The sequence below is a fragment of the Canis lupus genome, chromosome 2 (assembly GCF_048164855.1).
Source record: "Canis lupus baileyi chromosome 2, mCanLup2.hap1, whole genome shotgun sequence".
Taxonomy (NCBI): domain Eukaryota; kingdom Metazoa; phylum Chordata; class Mammalia; order Carnivora; family Canidae; genus Canis; species Canis lupus.
The window spans coordinates 60,898,959-60,922,830 of NC_132839.1; the positions used below are offsets into that span (position 1 = coordinate 60,898,959).

The 23,872-nt window shown below is 54.8% G+C and overlaps 1 protein-coding gene across 1 annotated transcript in view; it reads left to right on the top strand.

Annotated features, from left to right (window-relative positions):
* The window catches only part of SORCS2 (sortilin related VPS10 domain containing receptor 2), a 458,407-nt gene that overhangs the window by 170,834 nt on the left and 263,701 nt on the right, over positions 1-23,872 (top strand). The window contains exon 2 of the mRNA XM_072802937.1: positions 10,916-10,983. Within this exon, the coding sequence (XP_072659038.1) occupies positions 10,916-10,983 (68 nt within the window). The remainder of the gene's footprint in view (positions 1-10,915; positions 10,984-23,872) is intronic.

Below are 23,872 nucleotides of genomic sequence, written 5' to 3' on the forward strand. Positions count from 1 at the left end.
CGCCCTGCCTGCCTTGCTTGCCCATCTCCTTCATGTACATTCTCCTCCATTCCTCCTGGAAGGGAGGGTTTCAAGTGTCCTTGCACCCTAGACCCTCATCAGAAGCCCTCCTTCCCTCTCCCCAGGCCACCAGGGTGCTATCCTGGGACCCCCTCATTGTCTGGCCAGAGCTTCTGCAGTGGGGACCTTTCTAGAGTGGCCTCATGCCTTCTGCTTTTAGAAGACATCTTCCTTCCCTGACCGTCCCAGACCCTCCCCTGCTCCCAGTGACAGTAGCCGCTCTCTCCCGACTTTCCTAGGCATGTGGAAGGCAGGGAAGGGGTTGTGGGGTCACCAGCAGCGAGATGGAACCAGATCCAACTCCAAGCTTGCCGGGTAGCCCCTGGCCTCTGTCCTAAACTGGGCAGCTGCAGGGCCTTGGCTGCCCAGGCGAACAACCGGTCCACGATCCGTGGAAGAAAAAGGTCCCGTCAGGGCCCGGGTGACTCAGAGCAAGACATGGCATCACTGAGGGCAGCCAGGCCTCTCACCCTGGTCGTGGAGGGGGCAAGGGACAGTCATTTGTCAGGCCTCCCTCAGCATCAGGCAAGGTGCCAGGCCCTTTGGACATGGTAGCCCACTTAGGATCCTAGCCTCTCAGGGATGTGTGGCCATTGGAGACAGGGAGGTGACACTAGAGCAAAAGGGGGACGCCACAGTGTATAAAGAATCACACTCAGGCTGGACCAGCTCCAAGGATGGGTGCCTTCCCCTGCGATGGGCCTCATCCTGGAGCTGGGCATCGGGGCGCAGCAGGTGGTGAGGGGAGGGGGCCCAGCCCGAAAGATATCACGCTTGAGCTCATGCCTGGTGTGGGAAAAGTGTGTGTAATCAAACACTGGCAGCTTAGTCTGGAGACGTCCTGGAGGATGGTGGTACCCTCTGAGTGGTGGAGAGGAGAGAAAGGAGGAGGAGGAAGGAGCAAGGGGTGGGCAGATGTGCCTGAGGTGGTGAGTCGGGAGGTTGAACAAAAGCTCCTCCGGGCACTTCAGTACCCGCGGTGGCACCTCACCTAGACTGCCTCAGGTGCATTGCTAACAAAGTTCTACCCAAACCACCCCCCTAACCTGGAGTGCTGTGCTCGCCATGGACACACCACGCTCATTCATCTCAGTCCAGCTCTGTAAAGCCTGCACCATCATCCCCATGTCAGAGGAGCCTGAGCTGCCTGGGGGCCACACCAAGGAACACACAACTCATATGCTGTAAAGCCAGGACCCAGATGAGACCCTCAGGGCTCCAGGAATGTAGTGGTCTCGGTGAAGTCCCCCAGGATCCACAGAGGAGCCTGGAGCCAGGGGGCTGGGATGCTGCCTCAGGAGGAGGACCTCGGCTCTCTGCTCTGCAGGAGATTCTGTGGGAGGGCGATGCCTCACACTAGCAGCCACTTTGATGAGTAGACACATCTGGGAGTAAGGACCTTAGGGAGGTCTCGGGGTCCATGGGGATCCTGCCAGCTTAGAGAACCGTGGAGGCCTCATGGAGTGGAGGGAGCAGGGGTGAGGATCCTGGGGTAGGGTGGCGAGCATGAATGAGGGTGGTTCTGGCAGCCCAAGCCAGCAGCCTGTGGTGTCTGCAGGGAGGCATTGGGATTGACCAAGGCCTGGCCCTGGAAGAAGCAGCACCTGCCATGGGGCTTTCTGAGCCAAGCAGATTCCCACCCCTCCCCCAGGCAGTCTCTGGCAGAGAGAAACAAGGTTCCTCACCCTGGTAGATAAGTGCAGAACCCATTTCCTTAAACGGAATAGATTTCTTCATATAGGAGGCCTCTTGGGTGAAGGGAGCTGAGCCCTACTGCCTTCCTGGGGCTCTGGGGATGAGGGCCAGCCCTGACTGCTGGTTAAAGGGGAAGGCCAGCATGCTTGGTCAGCAGGAAGCCCCCTCCTCTTTTGTTCAGCCTAGAGAGAGCTCCACAGGGTGCTGTTCCAGAACGATCTGCAGTGTTGGCCTCAGACCAGCCTGTCTGCTTCCAGCTCTGCTGTCTTAGGTGCACCCTCGGGGCAGCACTGCTGCCATTCCCACCTCTGCTGCTAACCTGGGCAGTGGGGATGATGGTGCTGACCTGCAAGGCTGTAGGGAGAAGCAAAGGATGGGAATGTATGCTGTGCTGTGTCTGCTTGCGTAGGGCAGAGGTGGTGGGGGTGTCCGATGCCCTTCCCCTGCATTGAGGGCCCTTCCTCTGCATCGGGGCTCACAGCCTGGTCTGGTCAGGGTGACCCTGCCTGAGTGCATTGTCACCTGGTGCAACACCTCCTGTGTCCCTCCACAGCCCAGCCACCGCTGACTCAGGATTTTGTTTCTCCAGTGGCCTTCAGTGGACATTTATTGCATGCCAACTGAATGCATTCATCAGGGTCTAGTCTTCGACTGGCACATGGGTGCCAATTTCACCAGCATGAACATGAGTGTCTTTTTCATGTCTGGAGGGCAGGAGGGAGAAGGTCCCCTCTTGGAGCTCACGCGCGTGGTGAATGTGGGACGACGGCACAGCAGAGCATGTGTGTGGACACAGTGTGCGCATGCGCCCAAGATGTGAACACCCAGTAGGTGACAAAGTTCAGTGTCAGCAGCAGCCCACGGCCTCCAGCGAGAGCTGCCTCGCCTTCTTGCGGCCCCTCCACCACCGAAAGTGGCCACGGTTCCATCCGGCGCATTGTTGTGCAGCTTCAAGTGAACTTGGCTACAGATCCTATCCTCTCTCATGTTTCTCAGTTGAGATAAAATTCGAGTAATGTAAAATTCACTGTGTTAACCCTTTTGAAGTGTACAGGAATCCAGTGGCTTGTTCACACAGCGGGGTGGCATTGTGCTCTTCTTCCCATGGCCCCCATAACTGAGCGCATGGTGCTGGGGACCTGTCCAAGTCGTCAGGGGCGCATCCTCCCTCTTTGGTACGGCTGCACAGTGCTCCCAAGGGTGGCTGGTTGCAGGCTGTTTATCCTGGTCTCTCGGCGGACGTGCCACTTATTTCCGGGCTCTATTACGGTGTCACAGGAAACGATTTTGGACATCCATCACTCCATATGCACAAGGACATCTATAGAATAGCTCCCCGGGAGTAGCATCGCTGGGCCAGGGTGTCAACAGACTGTGTTTTTGTTAGCTGTTGGGAGTTGGCTTCACTGTGGGTGTATCTCCATACCCTGATCAGGAGCATGCCTAAGGTCCTGGAAGGAGGCTCCTTCTGGAGCTCCTTCTGGTCGTTCTATATGCCCAGCACTGGCATCCTTCCAGGTACAGGTAGAGTGACATCAGGGCCTGTCTGGTGGGAGGTCTTCATCTTCACGACATGCCCTCCTCCAAGAACAGTTCAGCTGTTGGGGTGTGAAATCTGCTGAGGCCTCCCTCTGTCATCCCCCAGGGCAGGTGAGGATGCTGGGGCTCAGGGCAGGGAAGCTGCCTTCAGGCTTCACACGAGGGCTGGCCAGCAAGCTGCCATCTCATGGATGTGCCCTGGTCACCAGCCCCGGGAGCCTCCAGGAGGGAGGCCATCCTGATGTCCCTTACCTTCCCTCACCACCCGTCATAAATCAGCCTCCTGGTCCGGCGTGGGATGTTTGTGTGGCCACCGAGCCTGTGCCGAGAGTCACTTCCCACCTATGGGGCCAAGTCACAGGCCTCATTCCCTGTAATTCGCCTGCGTCCTGTCCCTCTGGGGCCTGGGGTGGGGGCGGGGCATATCCTGAGAACAGGTGCAGCTGCAGAGCTCTTACGCTTGCAGAAGACAAACTGGTCCATTTCCCTGATCGCTGTGAGTATTTGGGTCATTTCTCTTTCAAGGAATGGAATAAAAGTGATTCCCTCTAAAGAGTTTGGTAATCAGCCCTCCCCGCACCGCGCCCCCATCCCCCCCAACCCCAGGATCACAACTGACCATTTTTAAAGCTTTTTGATGCCCATTCTCCACTGCACCTTTGCCTCCCGGTGAGCTTGGGAGGGATGGAGCGGGGAGTGAACTGAGGATTTGCCCAAGCAGTGGGACATGACTGATGGGAGGGCGGTGCAGGTGAAACCAGCGGCCCAGGAAGAGCCCGTGGCCTCTCGGAGAGTCTCATCTTTTTCTGGAGCAGGACATCAGGTGCGGGGCTGGATCAGGCCCTCACAGAGGCACACCCAGGATGGGACCTTGGCTCCCAGATCCGGATGGAATGTATCCCTTTATGTGCATGCATGTTCCCATCTCTCCGACACGTCGTATGCGAAGGTTCCCCAGCGTGGGTGGCCTTCTACCCCTTCTGTGCGTGAACGTGTGTTTCCGGACCGTGAAACACATCTTGGTGGTGCTCTTCTGAGCATCCTGGAAGCCTGAGTGTGGAGGGAATGTCATCATCGACAGGCCCAAGGGACAGTGGGTGCCTGTGGCTACTGGGACCCTGGCTGCTGCTTCTCTGTGGATCCTCGTGCCTGCCACAGCGAGCGATAAGACCATTTGTTGAATGAATACTCAACGTCACCATAAAACATCTTATTCTCTGCCTTGTTCATTGGCCTCCATTTTCTCTTCCTAATACTTGATGCCTCATGTATTTTACATGATGCCATGTGGAAGTGCCAGCTGTGTGACCTTGGGGCCATTGTTTTATGGCACTGTTCCTCTGTGTGTTTGTCCATGTAATTGGGACAGTTGGTGCGTGGTAGCAGACCCTGACCTTCCCATCCTCAGCATCCCTCCTGTGCATTGTGGAGACCAGGGATGGGGGTCCACAGGTGCCCCTGGTCTGGAGTCCTCCCCTCTCTGGGCCTCAGTCCTAGGTGGGCTCCTAAGCCCATGCATTCGGTGTTCTGAGGGGACAAGATGTTGTGCATGGTCTAGCATCAACTTCCACACCTGCAAAAGTGGACAGGTGAGGTGGGGAAGGGAGAGGCCACACTAGGACTCATTCCTGGCTCTTTGGAGCTGGTCTGTTGCTGAATAATCACTGAGCAGTTATTTATCAGACCCTCACTATGTACTGGCACTTGGCTAGGCTCGGGAAAATGTGCCTATAGAGGCGGACTTGGTTCCTGCCCTCTTGGAGCTCATAGCCTGGGGTGGCTGGGGAGGCTTCAGGAGGAAGAGGTTTTTTTTTTTTAAATTTTTATTTATTTCTGATAGAGGGAGAGAGACAGAGAGAGAGAGAGAGAGAGAGGCAGAGACATAGGCAGAGGGAGAAGCAGGCTCCATGCACTGGGAGCCCGATGTGGAATTCAATCCCGGGTCTCCAGGATCGCGCCCCAGGCCAAAGGCAAGCGCTAAACCACTGCGCCACCCAGGGATCCCAGGAAGAGGTTTTAAGAAAGAGCAAGAGGGAGGCAGAGCAGAGGGGCAGAAAGGTGGTAAGTCCAGGAACCAGCATGTGCAAAAGCCCTGGGGTGACTGAGAGTCATGGCGGTGAGTGTGTGTCTGAAGTTGGCGTGTGTTTGTTGTTGGTCAACAGGAGACAGGTCAACTGCATGAGGATAGAGAGGACGGGGCTGTCCTAAGTGATAGGAGGAGATACAGCTCCTGATGGGCGTGAATAGATGCAGACCCAGGCCTTTCTGGGGACAAGGATATGCCAGTGTGGCTTCTTAAACATTAATGTTAGAACACAGATTCTGAGCCAGCAGGTCTGGGGTGGGGCCTCACCCAGCTTCTGCATTTCTAGGCGCTCCAGGGAAATGTGCGTGGTTGGTTGCAGACCCCACTATGAGCAGCAGGGACCTCGGCTCGCCCTGTCATGGGCCGGCCCTGTCCTGACTGGCCTGGGGGACATCAGTGTGCAGGGGGCCTCCTGGGGCCTCACGGTCCTGACCCTCATGGATCCCCTCTGCATTTCCCCTGTTTCTGATGGGAAGTCCATTTTCAGAGTTCACCATAGAGCCCGAACGCTTGCTGCCTCTGTGTGTGTATATGAGTGTGTGCAGTGTGCTCATTGATTGACAGTTGGATTGAGCCTGAGTATTTCATACTTTTTTGGGATTATTCTTGAGCCCTCGGAAGGCACAGGACTCAGTGATCCACCCGCACGAGGGACTTGTGTCTCCACTAATGACCACATGACCAAGTGGAGCCTGGCTGCCTGCTGACCACGGGCAGAGGCCTGGCATTTCATAGGAGGCCCCAGAACCTCAATCGGAGCCGCTGTTGTAAGCCCCCCTCCGCCCCCAGGATGCAGAAATAGCTGACCTAGAAACGTGCCGTAGCAGCTCACAGAGAGAGGGCCTGGGCCCCGGGGTATCTGTGCTCTGATTTCTGGCCTAAGCCCGAGTGGGTGGACAATCACCCTTCCAGCAGCCTTGTGAGGTCCTACCTGAGTCCACTCTGATTCACAGATAAGGAAACCGAGACTCAGGCAGCCAGGGTTGTCCCCACGTACTGCACCCTCTGTTCTGTTTGATTTTGTTAGAGAGGTGGTGCCACCAGGGCACCTGGTGAGGACGGATGCCGTTTGCAGGTGGAGATGTTCATTATCATGCCGTTGGCCTCCAGCAACCCTGGGCACTAAGACTCCCCTGAGCGAGCCTCCTCTCAGACTGGCAGGTCTGCTGATGCCACTTAAGGGTCCTCTGCCGGTTGGTGTGATTTCCTCCAACCGCAGGGCTGTTTCCATGAGCCTCTTGCAGGATCTTGGAGGACAGACCCCGTGCCTTGTTTCTAAGTGGTTTTTATAGGCTCTTCACTGAGCAGAGGAGTGAAGGGCACGTTGTATGTCCCAGGGGCAGTGACGTACCATTGGGGGCTGGAATTGACTTGTGGCATGGGCAGGTGGGCAGGAGGCAGGCTGATGGTGGTCGAGGCGAGGCCCTGCTACCCGCAGAGGGTCTCTGCATGAGTCAGGGGAGAGAGCCCTGGGCTGCCTCTCCACAGAGGAGCAGGCTGGTGGGGCCCACGGCTCCTGTCCCTGGAAGCCACCCCGGGGCCTTGGATAGGGATCTCTGGGAACTAGGCCTGTCCTTGGGAATATCCTTCATTTCTCCGAATGTGTTTCTCCATTTCTAAAGGCAGGTGTTGGATGAAGCCATCCTAAGTTCCCACGGGCTCCTTCCAGCCCCCGACCTTGGCCTGTCCTCCTGCTTCCCTGTCCAGGGAGATGAGACTCAATGGGCTCAGTAGAACTGGGTGTCCTGTAGACACTCTCTCTCCAGCACCTCGAGAGGCAAGAGGGGTCTCTGACTGGGGAATGTCAGGCCCAGCTACGCTCTTCATAGGGTCCGATGCATAATGAAAACATAGGGCCCCCTTGTTTAAACATTTTTAGGAATTTCAAGATAGGGACAGCAGAGCATTAAATCAAGCGCAGGCTGTCCTGAGTCGGTGGGGGGAACGGGGGGCTGCTCAGGTCACACACCAGCCCCCTGGCCCTGGTTGCTTGTGTCATGCAGCAGTTGGGGACATCTCATATGTGCTCTCCCTGGGAGGAGGGTGGGCTCACCCCACCAGAGTCCTGGAGCTTCCTCTCCTGAGGGTTGGACAGGCATCTTGGTGAAGAGCTGTGGGCCCCAAGAATGGGGTGTGTTCTTTCCCCTCGGGCAGTGTTTGCAGGCGTCAGAGAGCGAGGGTGGTCCAGACAGGGGGGCTCTGAGGGTTCCGGCATCTGGGGTAGCAGGGGTTGGCTGCGGTTGGCTGTGGCGACGGCCTGAAGGACAGATACCGTCTCCTCCCTGGATCTGCGTCTGGGCAGGGATATTCATTCACTCACTGGACGAGTACTAGTGAACTATTGCTCTGCGCTGAGCCCTGGGAATCTGGGGTGGAGCAAAGCAGACCACGTCCCCTCCTTGAAGGGGCCCACAGCCCAGCAGCCTCAGGATGAGCAGGTCTGGGGAGTCCAGAGAGCTTGGCTTCTCTCCTGGGGTCACGGGTTGGCTGGACCTAAGTGACACTGCCTCCAGGGCGTCGGGACAGCGCCCCTATCGTGATCCCACCTCCAGGGCCTGGGGGGCTGGAAGTAAGAGGAGGAGGCGCAGGGGTGCCGTGGGACCCTAGGGGCCCGTCCCCCCTCTGCAGGGGTGGTTCCCTATCCTTGTTCTCTCCTTGGATGTTCCTGACTCTCTGGAAGGAGTCGTGTGGACAGTGGGCGCAGGCAGCCTCTAGGTGGGAGGAAACTGCTGGCTACGGCCAGGACACAGAAGCCCCACCCAGCTCCCGTTCCAGATTTTTCTCCCACCCGGATCAAAGCGCCCCAGCACTTGCAGTAACATGCCAACCGCTGGAAAGGCGTTCCTGGGATATTTCATTTCCAAAGCTGTGAGCTGAGGATCCCCAGAAGGGCAGGCCGTACTTTTTAGTTCTTTGAAACAACTTTCAAAAAGTAATGAAAACATGGGGCCCTTGTTCAAACACTTGTGAGAGTTTCAGCACCGTGTCAGCGGCGCAGATGGTGGAGCCCGGCCTCAGCCTGGCGGCTCGGGGCCCGGGCCCAGGACGCGTTCCCCGGGCTCCCACGGCCGCTGGCTGGGGGCTTGCAGGCTCTGTTCTCCTGCACGCAGTGCTGGTGCTCACTCTGCTTTAGTTCCCTCTGTCCTGGGGTTGATGACAGGAGCTGCCCCCTGGGTCCCAGGTGTAAAGAAGGTTGATGTGCGTGAACTGAATCACCTGGTGCGGCACGTGGGTCGGGGACAGAGCCGACACCAGTGCGTGTGAGCGAGAACGTGGCCCCTTCTGGGTCGCTGCTGGCTCCGGCATCCTGGCCGTCACGGAGGGAGCTGGGTATCGCTTCCTCGCTCTGTAGGGTGGGGAACGGAGGTACGCTGGGCTTGGAGGGGCCGGCCCCAAAGCAGAGGGCTCCTTCTGTGGCCAGCTGCAGAGTTAAGGGTGCCTGCCGGGCTCCCCCAGGGCTGACCCGTCTCGGGTGGCTCCTTGTCTGAGCTCCGGGCAAGGACGGCCCCGGTCCCTGGCCTCTGGAGCCCAAACTCATCAGCTTCATGGGTTAAGGTCATACCAGCAGAGTGATTCAGTCCCCTGGCACAAAGAGTGGGCAACAATGTGTACTTGTGTTGGCAGAGAGTGGCTTGCAAGTGGATGGCCAGAGCAGGGGGCCAGGGTCCTTGCTTGGGGCACACACCTCTCCTGGCTTCATTGCCCTGGTCACGTTAGACCGCAGGAGCTGTGCCCGGCACTGTTCCCTCCCGCAAAGGCCTTGAAACAGGCCTCATGAGTGGTGCCAGAGGGGAGACCGCAGGGTCTGGGGAAGTGTGGGGGGCACTGAACCAGGGGAGGGACCTGGGAGGCTTCCTGGAAGTGACGTCAGTTAGACTAAGATCTGAGAATCGCTTAGAATTATCCAAGGAATCAAGGGTCGTGGTGGGAAGAGGATCCCAAGATGAGGAACAGCTTGTGCAAAAGCCCTGTGGAGTTGGTGTTCAGAGTGACTGGGGTGGGCATGAGTGGAGAGCCCTGCCCAGAAGGGGATGGGAGGGGCACTGGTCCTACTGGGAGATGGACCACAGGGCAGAGAGAGTTCCAGCAGCAGAAGCCCCTGGACAAGGAGCTCAGCCCGCAGGAGGACCCGAGTACCACGTGAGGGGGTGAGCTCCCCACCCCTCGAGGTGTGTGGGCAAGGCTCGGACAGCTGGGGCTTGCTAAGGATGTTGGGTGGAGGATTTCACCCTGGATGGGCTGGATGAAACAGCCTTTGAGGTCCCTTCCAGCTGTCACACTCTGGCTCCTCGAAATCCCCTCTGGGAGCGGCGAGACTATAAAATATAAATCAATAGGTTAAAAATACGCTTGTCTCCTGCACGTCCAGGCCCTGTCACTCCGCCTGTCTCCCTCGGCCTTCAGAGGATTCCCGCGCGGCTCGGGCAGCCCGAGAGCTGGCAGGAGAAAATTGCTTTGTTCCCGAGCAAGGCGGGGCCCTCGCGCCTCCGCGGACAGGGAGGCCTTGGCTTTGTTTTTGATCATCGCTGCCTCCTGCACGCATGCTGTCCGGTCCGGTGGCGTCCCCTCCTCCTGCCTTCCCTGGTGATCACAGCACCAGGGGGATCAGCCAGGCCAGGCCAGGGGGCTGGGGGGCAGCTGCGCCCCCAAGACCGAGAGCGGAGGAGGTTGTGCTGGCGGCAAGAGACCAAACTCAGGGACGGCCAGTGTGGTGACCCCAGATTAGCCGGGCTCAGGGCTCTGCTGGGAGCAGGGGGGTGTTCCCCGGTTACCTCCCGGGGTTCCCATGGCAACGGGAGTGTTAGGAGCCGCTAATAGGGATTGGCAGCAGTGAAATGAAATTTGATGTTCAGGGAAAATGCATTGGCTTGTGAAGTAATTGGGGAGAAGGCGTTTTTCCCCGCTGGGCAGGCAAATCCTCACGTCCTTTCTGTGCTTTGGGAGAACTTTTGGGTGCTCTTGAACACATTTATTTTCATTAGTAGGAACAGATTTCTGCAGGGGCGTGAGATGAAACAGGCTTTGTTAGCGTGGGGCCTGGGGCGTGTGCCGAGGATGGGGTGCAGGTGTCCGGCTGTCCTCGGCCCTACCAGGCCCTGCCGTCACGGGCTGGGCCTCAGCTTGGTCTCCCCGTCCCCGTCTTCAGAAGCCTCGTCAGATGCATTCTCTGCCCAGCCTGGGGCCACCCCTCGGCTGTCCCTTTGGCCACAGTTTGTGATGGCCCAGAGCTGGGTTTGAATGTTTCCTGCTGAGGGGTGGCTACCAGGTGGACCTGGTTGGATTGGGATGTTCCCAAAGTCACCGTGAAGAGCGGAGTGGGGTTTCAGAGCAGACACAAGTCTTGTGTCTATAGGCGCTCTGCTGCAGGGGGGCTGGAGCCCCCTCCCCGGCCCCCAGGGAGGCCGACAGAAAGGCCCGGCCTGCTGATGCTCTACATGACACCCCAAATCCTGGGGGCGGGGGTGGCAGCGTCATCATATCCCTCACTCAGAGCCTTGAAACTCACTGATTTCTCTATTTCTGTCGCTACCACAGGTGATCTTGATCCTGACGAAGTACTACCATGCAGACATGGGGAAAGTTCTGGAAAGTTCTCTGTGGCGGTAAGTCACCCTGACCGTGGGTTTTTTTCTCCGTATGCACCCATATGTCTCCCAGGGCTGAGGGCCGAGACTCCCTCTCCCCACTCAGCAACACCCAGTTGGAGCATCCCTGTGAGTGGATGTTCTTACAACTTCCCTTTGGCTACAAAATGCGTGTCGGAGACATGGAGCGTGATCAAGGGTTTCATCAGTGGGCACACACACAGCCCCGGAGAAGAGACCGCCCTTCAGAAAGCTTCTTGGCCTTCTTTTCTTTCTGGTTTTCCTCCCCTCTTCCTTTTCTCCTCCCCAGAGGAAGAGGGTTTGCATTGAGAATTCAGGTCAGCACACAAATGCCCTCGCGCGCGTGCCCTGGACTTCAGACACAGCTCCCGGGGTCCACCAAATACGCCAATTCCCCCCATTGTCCAGATGTGTTTCTTTCTTCCTGGTTCAGCTGCAGAGCTTGATAAATAAATAACCGACCGGTGATGGGGGGGCTCTCTTTCTTTGTGAGATGTGAATTCAGCCCAAGAACATGAAGTAGCCCCTGTGATGTCTTAAATGAGGTGGGAAAGAAGGAGGTTTGGAGAAATCATTTGGGTTGCTATTGTCCCCCATATTTACACCTGCTCTCCCAGGAAGGGGGAAGGGCGGCTCCCAGCCTCTTGGGCTGTCATTTCAAAGCCTTTCCTGGGGCGAGGATCTTGTTTCCTCCAAGTGCCTCTCGCCGCTCCCACATTTGCTGGGCATTGAGCCCTTTTGGTTTTCAAGATATGTTTCTCAAGTAATAATTAATTCACTTTTCTATTTGGAATCTATTAAACAACAACAACAACAACAACAACAACAACAACAACACCCAAACCTGCTCATCAGGACTCCTGTTTGTGTGCAGCCTCCCTTGAGTTGATTTTTGGCTTTTGGCTTTGCTTCCAGGGCAGGGGCTTGAGGATTGATTCTGTTGGTTCTTGTTGGGGATTTCTGCAATGGGTTGGGCAGGTGTTGAAATGACACCTCAGGCTGGATCCTTTCCTTGTTGTTCCAGGGATGGGGTCGCCTTGGGGGCCAGCTGGCTTGGTCACTGGTGGTGCTGATGGCACCACATCTGGGGACTAAGCCACTCAAGCCGCCTTGCAGTTTTTCTTACCCCTCTAGCCTGAGCGCCTTTGCTAGCCGGCTCCTCTGGGCAGTGGATTTGCGGGTTTACCCTGAAGACTCCCCAGCCTGGCCCCTCGTGCCCCCAGATCCCCTTCCAGCCTCAGGGAAAGGAGTCAACATCCTGAGAAGAGGACACATGCTGTCCTGCTATGTCCACCCCCCCATTACCTCCTGCGTTGGTAGATTTTCATCTTGCGCCTTGGAGCAACTCACCCAACCAAGGAGAGGTAGGAGGGCTTTGAACAATGTTGCTTAGTGTTGGGGGAGGTGCTCAGCATTTGGGATGAGTGTGGATGATGGCCTGAGCCCTAAGGTCCCAGTGACGTCTCGTTGCAGCCCTCCAAGGTTTGTGCTCTACGACTGGTGTCAGGGCGAGGCCCCTGGGAAGGGCGATCCCCCTTGCTAGGTGAATGGTCCCGGGACACGTCCCCCGGGCTACAAAGTGAACAGAGGCACCTGAGTCTTCTCTTCCCCAAGACAGAATTCTGTGGCCACCTCGGTGGCCCTGCCTGCTGCATGCCAGCCGAGTCTGAAGGGTGTGTTGGGGGTAGTTCTTCCCTCCTCACCCCCGCTGACTGTCCAGAGTCTGGGTTTCCTCTGCTCTCTGCAGCGTCTCAGCGGGCAGCACATGGAGCAGACGGGGGTGTGGACAGTGAACCATCCTTCCCAGTGTGATCTGTACCCACGGGTCAGAGCTGTGGGGTGTACTTAGCACCTGCTGCCTATCCTCGTGGGGGACACGCCGGGGACAGGTGGATCTGGGCCAGCCCTGTAGCACAGTGGGGGCCAGGACTTCTTGCTTATGGGCTCCAGACTCAGATTCTTGGGGTGCAAGTAGAGAAGCTGAGAGAGGGGCTGCTCCCGCGGGGGCTCCTGCTCTCCCAGAGCCTCAGGTCCTTCCCTGGCCCTGCCTGGGAGAGTGTGGCCGGCCGGGCAATGTGACCCGAAACGTCCTGAGAATGGGAATGGTTTTGATCTCGTTTTTCTCTGAAGCAAATCAACAGACTTTAATCCTCCGTGTTCTTGCTCGTCACTGTCTGCATACAGACACTTCCTCTCCTTTATTAAAAATACATGCAAAGGCATCAGTCATGTCAGGAAGGATCGCCCCTCTCCCCGTCCAGCACCGTCCCTTCCTCTGTTTATCTTTCTCACGTGGACGTATTTATACAGCAGATGTGAGGAACAGTCTCCTTTCTTCGCGCATCTGTTTCCAGTTGGGCCCCGTTGGCCGGTGTCCGCGTCGGCGTGCCCCGTGGCCGCGAACTCGCCCTGGAGTGCGTTCCTTCTGACATGCCGTCGCCATAAAACCCGTAGATGTGTCTCTTTCCTCCTCCTTTAGTTCCCTGGGCGGAGAGGGAGCCCGAGGGTGAGCGGCTCCCAGCGGGCGCTTGGGTCCCTTCAGCAGGTGCTCGGGTCCCCCCTGGCAGGCAGGCCCGCACTCCTGGGCCCCACGGCCCATGACCCCTTTCCTTGGCGTCCCTTGGGTTCCTGGCGAGGGTGAGCCACTTGTGTGTTTACCTGCCACTCACACTTTCCCCTGCGAGCATGACCGGCTCGCGCCCTCTGTATTTTGGGATCTGTGTGAGTGTCCCCAGAAATGGAAAGATTGCCACTGGTCTTGCATGGGGATGCCACCCCTCTGCCATCTGCTGCTCAAGGCCTGTGTGGATGGGGGCTGGTGGAGCCCGTGCCTGGAACCCGCACGTATTACAGCCACACTCAGTGGACACACCCCCAGCCTCCCAAGGATGCTCCTGTGTGGTCACCATAAATACATTTTTAATGACAGGTATGATATTTACAGTCTGGAAATGGTTCTCTAAAATCTAAGCTGAGTGCATTTTTAATTGTCCTACATTTCATTTTGTGGGCTGCACATCAGCATCTCCCCCGACCCCATCCCCCTGTTCCCCTCTGGCTTCGCGGATCCAGCAGCCTGCCCCTTTGTTCAGGGTGGGGCGGTGCCCTCCTCTCAGGGGCAGGGATGCAGGGAGGCAGTGAGCCCGTCCCTGGGAGAGCCTCCCGTTGGCTTCAGAGCTGGTCTCCCCATGGACACCTTTCTTCCTGGAGCCCAAGGACAACAGGAGGAGCATTCTGGGTCAGACCAGACTGACATCCAGTCTGTGGGAAGGTCCTGGGGCCAGTGAAGCAAAGGATGAAAGCAGCAGGAATTTGTTTTTGCACAGCCCTGGAGGTCAGCAGCTGAGATCAGGGTGTGGGCAAGGCCAGCTGCTCCTGAGGTTCTGGAACAGGATCGTTCCTGCCTCTTCTAGCTCCCAGGGCTGAGGAGTGCCCCACCTGGGCCTGCATTTGGCTTGGTCGGGGCTATGGCAGGGCCGAGCTCCAGGAACTCCCATGTGGTGCTGCCATCCAGCCTGGGCTGGGTCCTGTGAGGCCCACTTGGTGTCACCACAGCTGAATCCCAGATGGCCAGTGAGGCTTAGCTGCCTCGTAAATGCTCTCCAGAAGGTAGATGCAAGCCACCAAGGCTTGAGCAACCCACAACATGTAGATGATGGGGTCCTCAGTGGGAGGTATGTGAGGGTCACTTAGAAAGCTCTATGAACTACTGCCACTCCAGCCAGGTCTTGCAAGAGCAGCCTGAGTGTGGAGGCTCCCTGGTAATCCTGAACGTGAGGGCAGCCCCAGGATGGGCTGAGTTAGAACATTGCCTCTCAGGTTCCGCTGGGCGCTCAGGTCTCCTGATCTGTATCTCTAACAGGGGTCTGGAGACCACACTGAGTCACCAGGGGTTTGGCTGCTTAGCAGTGAGGCTTAACATCCTGTGGTGGCTTCCCCAGGCACTTGGAGAAGCCACACCCCCTGGCTCTTACCCCACTCCCCATCCTGGCTCCTCCTGCTCTCCCCCAGCTCCTCAGTCTTCAGCCAGCCTGATGCTGGAACCTTTGTCATGCCAAGCTGGGTCCATGTGAGGGGGCTGTGCCTGTTGGGGCTGGCTGCCTGGAGTGTACTTGGCACTGACTGTCAGGTCCTGGTCCCTTGTGGACATTTGGTCTCAGTCTGAGCCTCTGTTCTTCAAAGACACCACCCACCACTCAGTGGAAAGCAGCCCTCAGACATTCTTTTCACACCTCTCCTTGAGCATGGGAGTTCCTGTGTCTTTTTCCCCTTGCCCCCCCCCCCCCATCCAGAACATATGGTTATTGAAGATAGAGACTGGTAGGATCCATCTTGATGATCACTGGAAGCCTCGTGCCTGTCACAGATCTGCCACAGGCTGGGCATCAGATGGATGGGCAGATGGATGATAAGTGGACAGATGGACATGTAGATGGATGGATGGACAGATGGATGATAGGTGAACAGATGGACATGTGGATGGATGGACAGATGGATGATAAATGGACAGATGGACATGTGGATGAATGAATGGATAGATGGACATATGATGGATGGATGGATGGGTAAAGGTATGGTGATATGGTTCTTGGGAAATTAATGTGACCTAGAAAACTCTTAAGGCTCTGTGGGGCCATCCTAGAGAATGGTGTGGAGGCCAGGGGCCCAGAGTTGGTTCTGAGGCTGTCATGCAGAGAAGGAGGGGACTGGGAGCATCCTGAGCCAGGGAGAAAGTGGACCTTGGCCCACCTTTCTATGCCCAGGCTCGCTCTGCTGTCCCAGCCCCTGGGACTGCCTGTGGCCTCACACTGAGAGTGGCTGGGGGCACAGCGATACGAAATGTCAGCCCCAGACCCATAGACCACCTGATACCGTGCCTGCACCGTCTCTGAAGCAGGATGGTATGAAGGCCATACCAGCCCTACTGTTCCCCTGGCGCATATGACTTTGGGCAGGACCTTCAGCCAGAGGCAACCTCAGGAATACTGGGATGGGCCTGGGTCTCAGCTTTTCTCCCAGAGTGACTTGGTGAAATCCCCTTCCTCTGGTGGTTCTCTTCCTTCTATGCCAAATTTAATCGTGAGATCTTTAGGGTATACAGGAATCCTAGAATGTTCTGGGTACTGTGTGTCAGAGATAATTTAGTGCTCACCAAATAATCCAAGCATCTCCTCTCTTCCCCGGCCTCCCTGGTAGTCATTTTCGTGTCATCTGGTTAGTGTGAGCCAGTGGATGGTGAACAGGAACAGGATGGGTGAAGCCCCTGAAATGTAGGGTATTAGCTGTTATCAGAGCAGAGCCTGGGCTGGCCCAATCCCGGGTCCCTCACTGTCACAGATGTTAATTTTTACCTCCCTGGGATCTCTATCTCTTCAAGAAATGCACTGTTACAGATTCTGATCAAGCCCGGCTCTCTCCTTCCTCTTACCATCCCCCAGACCCCACCACCGCCCCTGCTCCCCGACAGGAGACCCCGTCATCTTGATATTGGTGTGGATCATCACGGAGTGTGCTTTATATGTTAAGTACACATGTGTGTGTCTGTCCACAATCAAAGTGTTCTGCTGTTTAGCATGTTTTAAATATTGATGTAAATGGCATCATGCCGCCGTTTGAAATTTGATTTATACTCCTAACTTGATTTTGATAATTTATTGGTGTAGCACAACGTAAGCCGGCCGATCTATGCATCCCCCTGCGTGAGAGCCTAAGGGCTTTTATCTTCCCAGATCTTGTTATTCCCATCAGAGCTGCAGTGAGCGTCCATACCTATCTCCAGCTTCCTCCACCCCTCCCTGTTGCCTGCTCTCTGTGGAATGATTCCCACCCCGCATCTCTAGAAGCTTCAGACTTCTTATGTCTGCACTCACTGCAGTCCAGTATTGTTTTATTTTGCATCTTTGTGATTCTTTGTTGAGACTGAACATACTTTCCTTTGTTTGTTGGCTATTCACATTTCCTCTCCTGGGATTTACCTGTTTGTACTTTACATCTTTTTCTTTTGGGTTGCTCAACTTTTTCTTAAACTCTGCATCTCTACTGCAAATAGCCCAGATGCTTGCCAAGACCCTTGATTTTAAGAGGCACATCCTCTGAGTGTATCTTGAGCTCCCAGAATGTGCTGTTCATTCTTTCTCAACAGCTTCTTCTTCTTCTTTTTTTTTTTTTTCATAAAATTTTATTTATTTGAGAAAGAGAGAGAGGGAGGGAGAGAACTCCAGTGGGAAGGAGAGGGAGAAGCAGACTCCCTATTGAGCAGAGAGCTCAACGTGGGGATTGATCCCAGGACCCTGGGATCATAACCCAAGCTGAAGACAGATGTTTAACCTACTGAGCCACCCAGGCCCCCCTTTCCCAACAGCTTCTAAGAATGGTTCCTCTTACAAATGTTTTTTGTATTATTTTGTGTGCAATTTTTAGAAGAGTATTTCTGTGGGATGCTGTATTAGTCAGCGAGGGTGACTGTCATGCTGTTAACAAGTCCCTCCAAATGCAGTGGAATGGACTGCATACTTATTCTCACACCCCTGGGTCAACTGATTTGGCTGCCTTAGAGGGGTCATGTGTGGGCATCTCTGCTCAGGCTGCGGGCTGGCAGGCATGGGCTGCTGTATTTGTATTTCTTCTGGGACCCAAGCTAAGGGACAGAGGCCATCAGGACACATCCTTTGCATGCACCACACTATAGCTCAAGAACCACATTAACCGCACAAGCACATTTAAGGCCTCTGCTCACCTCACATTTGCTAGAATTCCATTGACCAAAGCAACTCACAGGATCCAACCCAACCCAACACCAATGGGGGAGGGGAAATGAGCAGTCACTGTTTGCTGAACGACAATTTAGGTGTCCCCCAGGTCAGAGGTATTTCCAGAAAATACATGTGGTCATATAAGTTTGGTAAACATTCTTAGGTTGCAAATCAACCAAGTTTCTTTGCAGTAGGACTTTGGGAGCCTCTGACACAGAACGCACATCATACGTCTCCAGGAGAAGCTTGGGCTTCATTTCTCCATCTCATCTGAGACCATAATCTTTCATTTTGATTTTATTTGAATGTTATTTCATGTTAGATTTAAATTAAATTGGGACTGCTGGGTGGATCAGCGGTTGAGTATCTGCCCTCGGCCCAGGGCATGATCCTGGAGTCCCGGGGTTAAGTCCCTCATCGGACTCCCCACAGGGAGCCTGCTTCTCCCTCTGCCTGTGTCTCTGCCTCTCTCTGTGTCTCTCATGAATAAATAAATAACAATCTTTTAAAAAATAAATTTAAATTAAATTAATTTTAATTCTACTTTACTGATACATTTTAATATTTATGTATTATTTTATTTTTGTTCTGCTGAGCATTTCCCAGGATTGCTTTCCTTGGAACACACTTTGGGAAGCTCCGTTTCATAGATTTTGTATTCTGAGAGAGCTGGCATTTGAGATTTTTCAGATCACTTCTGTTTATGTATCACGTTACTGTGTTATTATGCCATCCTATTTAAAATCAGATTTGGTTCTGTGGTCCTATGATGTCTCCCCCTCCCCCCGTCTCTCCATTTTTAATAGATTAGAATTTTAGCATTCCGAGTTGTAAATGCAGGGTCTGAGGAGCTTGAGCAGTGAACCACAGCCATCCAAGGAGCTCTCAATGAGCGCTAAATCTAAGCAAAATCAGGTCCTTCCCTGTAGAGGTGGATGACATCCAGGGATGGGGACATCCACTTGGCTTAACCGACCTAGGACGAGGTGGACAGAGACGGTGTGCAGAGCAAATCCCAAGCAGTCCCTTGGGGCCCCGAGTGCCAGGGCAAACAAAGACCCGCTGTGCCCATATGGTCCTTCTAGGGCTCGTAGCTATGGTCTCCAGTGGGAGAATGACAAAGACAGGATGTGCTTTGCCCTTGGGCAGCCTGGGAAGAGTGGGGATTTTGGAGAGACAGTCTTAGACCTCAGTGGGCTTTACCTTGAGGTTAACCTCGGCCTGGCAGCTGCGTGGTCTGTGCCCCACAGAGATCACACATCTGTTTGGGTTCCAAGACTTCCCTGCCTCGCATCCTCTCATATTCTGAGCAGGAGATGGTGACAGTGCAGACCTCACAGGCTGTTATGGCAAGGATGGCAGCTAATATGTGGATGCTTGGCACTTAGTAGGTGTCAGACCTGCTTCTTTCTTCTCTGGGGAGCTTTTTATCCCTCCCCGGCTGGCCTCTCTCCTCATTTGCTTCAGCATCACCATGGAGGTCTGAGTTTGATTTAATCAAGACCCAGAGCAGATAGGGATCAAGGCAGGCGCTGACTTAAAAGCTTTCAGGGTTTGAGTCTATTCAATAAATAATTCGATTTGAATCAACAGTTTGATGAGGTCAGGCTCTGAGGCCTTGCGGTGCCTGTAAAATACTCTGGAACAAGATTCAGGGTGGCTGGAAGGTCATGGGATGTTTGAGGAAATCCCTCAGCATCCCAGCCCCCAAGCGTCTTCTCCCTCCCTCTGCCTTCGCCCAGATCCTGGGTCCCCCTGTTCCACACCTCCCCAGGACTCCTCCCAGCTGGCAGTGACTGTCTTCTCTGCCTGCTGGCCATCCCTCTTCCTTCCTCCCCTCTTAGCCTCTTCCCTTGCTTCCTCCATCTCCCCCCACCATCCATCCACTCGTCCATCCATCTCCCTTTTATGTGTCTATGCTGCATCCATTGATCTATCCATCCTCTGCATGTCCACACCCTGTCCACCCACCAATCCCCACACCCATCCATTCATCCATCCATGTATCCTCTATCCTCATGTGTCCATCTCCTGTCTACCTACCAACCCCCATCCATCCATCTTCCATCCTCCTATGTATCCATCTCCTGTCTACCCACAAACTTTCCATCCATCCTTCCATCCATCCATGTATCCTCCACCCTCCCCGTATCTATCCCCTGTCTACTCATCACCCCATCCATCATCCATCCATCCTTCCATCCCCCCATATATCCATCTCCTGTCTACCCACCAGACCCTATACATCCAGGCATCCATCTATCCATCCCTCTATCCATCCATCTGTCCTCCAACCTCCTTCATACATCCCCTGTCCACCCACCAGCCCTCCAATCCCCCCATCCTTCCATCCATCTTCCATTCCCCATGTATCCATTCCCTGTCCACTAATCTCCCCATCCTCACTTTCAGCCATCCAGGCTCTGGGTTTGAAGGAAGGCATGGTCAATGACCCCCAAGACAGTTCAGTAAAGAGTATAGCCAAGCAAGTCACCCAGGGTGATGGTGTGTTATCTGAATATTGATGAAGCTGAGAGAACCAGGGAAGTGCTAGGTGCCTGCACTCAGTTGAGTAGAGGGAGTGGTAATCAAGGAGGACTTTCTGGAGGAACATCCCGTCCTCGGACACCACCCCAGTGTCCCTTTTCTTCTAGGGCAGTTCTCCCTGCATGGCATCTCCTGTGGGATTGTGGCCACTGCAGGCCTCTCCTGTGTTTATCCCCCGCATCCCCAGCATCCATCCTGCCAAGTTCTGTCCACATGCAGCACATCCCAGCAACCCTTCGGCCACCTGAGGCTGCATTAGGGAAGTACAGCTGCTGACCCTGGCAGGTGACAGAAACATTCTCCAGCCTAGGCAGGCCCGAGTCCAACTGCTGGGCAGGGCCTGCCTTCTGGGAGCCACATTCCATCTGGGCTCACCCCTCGTCCTTCTTCCTTCGTGTGTTTTCCTAATCCCCCTCTCTCCTGCGTCCTGCTCCTGCGCCCCCCTCCCTGCAGGCTGGGAAGGCCAGCCCCAGGCTCTGGAAGAGTTCAGGGCAATGGCAGATGTGAGCAGAAAGTACACAGGTCCTCGGCTTCTCTGGGAGGGCTCCGGGCAGAGCATTTGTTGTGAGTGGAGCTCTTGCAGCATGACTACTGACCGCCAGGCCATGGAGGCCTCCCTGTACATGTGAGCCCATGTCACAGCCCCCCAGTCCCTCCGATCCTCTCGGGTACATTTTTGAGAAATGGGGACAGGCGTTCAATGGGGAAAGGCAGCCTGTGAATTTTGGGTCATGATCTGATTCTTGGGCCTGCATGTAGCCAAGGGCCATCTCTTTGGTCCTCAGGATACTCACAGATTCTCCCTCTAGGGCACTCCCCCAGCCCCATCAGCAAAGGGCTTCCGTGGCCTCCTCTCCCTGGCCTCCCTGTACTCAGATGTCCCATCCCCAGTTGGGCCAGGCATCTCCCCTGGGCTCTCCCAGACGCTCTCCCACGGCCTGCTGCTCATCTCCACTTGGAATCAGGATTCTTGTGTTCTCCACCTGGTGGAGCAGACCCAGGCCCCAGGGTTCACTGAGCGGGATCAGCGCCCACGAAGCACTGTGTGTGAGTTCTGTAGTAGCCACTTCACATTCCCTTAAACAGGAGGCTGTGTGATGCCATCGACCCTCTGAAAGATGTTCCTGAGGGGCGCCTGGATGGCTCAGTGGGTTAAGCATGTGCCCTTGGCTCTGTCATGATCCCAGGGTCCTGGGATCGGATCCCACGTGGGGCTCTCTGCTCAGCAGGAAGTCTGCCTCTCCCTCTCCCTCTGTCCTTCCCCTTGCTCTCTCTGTCTCTCTCTCTCTCTCTCTTAAATAAATAAAGAAGACCTTTAAAAAGAAAAAAAAAAGATGTTTTTGATAAGGATGTTGCTAAATTCCTCTCTAGAAAATTCTCCCTAAAAACACCTTTTAAAAATTATAATACATAATTATCATAGAAACTTTGGAAACCATAACCTCCAGGAGGCATGAAGACAGTCCCCACCAACCCACCTTATGCAATTACATCCATTAATATTGGAGATGGATAGTCTCACTAGTCTTTTTAAGATGCAAATATATACGTGTTTTATAAATTTTAGATCCCAATTTAATGTGATGTATTAAACATTTTCCCATGCTCCTACATATTTTCTTTTTTTTTTCCTACATATTTTCAAACTGCTGCTTTTTAGTGGCCATAGAACAAACCCTCAGCCGAAGGAGATATTATTATTTATTTAACCAAATCCTTGATTTCAGACATCGGCATCATTTTCCATTTCCAGCAGCCTAAAGATGTAAAGCAGGCTGCGGTGAGCGGCCTCGTCCATGAGTTATTCCCAAGCCTTTGATGATTTTCATAGGATAAACTCAAGCACGGGCTTCCTTTCGTGCCCGCGGGATTACAGGGTGTTGGGATTTCAGCGTGTGTTTGAGCGTGGATGTCTGTCTCGGAGGCTGTTATTGGTGACATGGGGGAAGCGGGAGAGGAATCAAAGCACCACTTAGGCAGGAGGATGGGAGAGAAATGCCTGGAGAGCCGCCTCCTGTCCTGGCACAAACGCACCTCAGCTGAGGAAGCCGTGGGGACAAGGCAAGGGTGCGCCCTCGTCCTGCACACCCCACGCATGGGTGGCGGCCTCTGACCTTGACCCACCCGAGCCCGGTCACTTCCCAGGAGCTTCCTGAGGTCCTGCGATGTGTCAGGCACTGTGCTAGGCACCGGAGACTCAGAACAAATGCAACACAGGCACCTGCCATGTGGACGTCACCGAGAGTGGGAGAACAGAGACCCCAGAGTGGTGCCCCCCGGCATGTGAAGCTCTGGAGGCATGGCTGAGCCTCGGGCTGTCGTGCCTGGGCTTCCTGGACGTGCTGGGACCTCGGAAACAGGTTCTGAAGGATGAGTAGAAGTTCGCCCGGCAGCAAAGGGGTGGTGACACAGGGGACAGGAGTGGCAGGCAGCGTTGTAGAGGCTGGGGGATGCCCAGGGTTGGGGAGAGCCCCCTGGAAGTAGCCAGGAGGGCACACCTCACACATTCGTTTTCTTTTGCTGCTGTAACAAATCATCACCAACCTGGTGGCTTAAGACAAGGCAGATTTATTACCATGCAGTTCTTTTTTTTTTTTTTTTAAATAGCAAACTTTGAGTTTTTTTTTAAAAGATTTTATTTATTTATTTATAGAGACACAGAGAGGGAATGAGAGGCAGAGACACAGGCAGAGGGAGAAGCAGGTTCCATGCAGGGAGCCCGACCCGGGACTCGATCCCGGATCTCCAGGATCATGCCCCGGGCTGTAGGCAGCGCCAAACCGCTGAGCCACCGGGGCTGCCCTACCATGCAGTTCTGGAGGGCGGAAGTCTGGTATGGGTCCCACTGGCTAAAACCAAGCATTCCCTCCCTGAGACTTTAGGGGAGAGTCATCATCCTGGCCTTCTGCAGCAGCTGGAGGCCATCTGCACGCCTTGGCTGGCGGCCCCTCCTCCGTCCTCCCTGCCGCCGGCATGGCCTCTCTCAGACCTGTGTTTTGTGTTCTGTCTCTTTCTCTGACCGTAGCTTGGGCAGGTCCTCCCTTTCAAGGAGTCATGGAATTATATCAGGCTCACGGGAGAATCCAAGATCATGTCCCCATCTCAAAGTTCTTGACGTCATCATGTCAGCAAAGTCCGATTTGCCCATAAGGTAGCATTTGCTCAAGTTCTGGGCTTTAGGATGTGCATGTGCTTGGGGGTCCATTTTTCTGTTCACCACACTGGGCATGAAGGCCCCTTAGATGGTCTCTGGTCAGTTGAAAGCCTGACTGGGACAGCTTGATGGCCACAAGATACAAAGACACATTTTCAGATCATTGAATTCTAGAAATATTTCATGAGCACCCTCTTTGTACCAGCCCTTTGCCATGCCGTAGGATTGGCTGTGAATGTCAGGGAGGGAGGGACTGATGAGAGGACCAGCATCTATGGTTGAAGATCCCACAGGAGAGGGCAACTGGCCATTTCAGAGGAGGTGATATCTGAATCGGGCTTTGAAGGATGAATAGTTTTCCAGGCAGATAGGCAGGGGAACATTCTAGACAGAGAATACATTTTCTGTGGAAACACGGAAGCATGAACCAGCC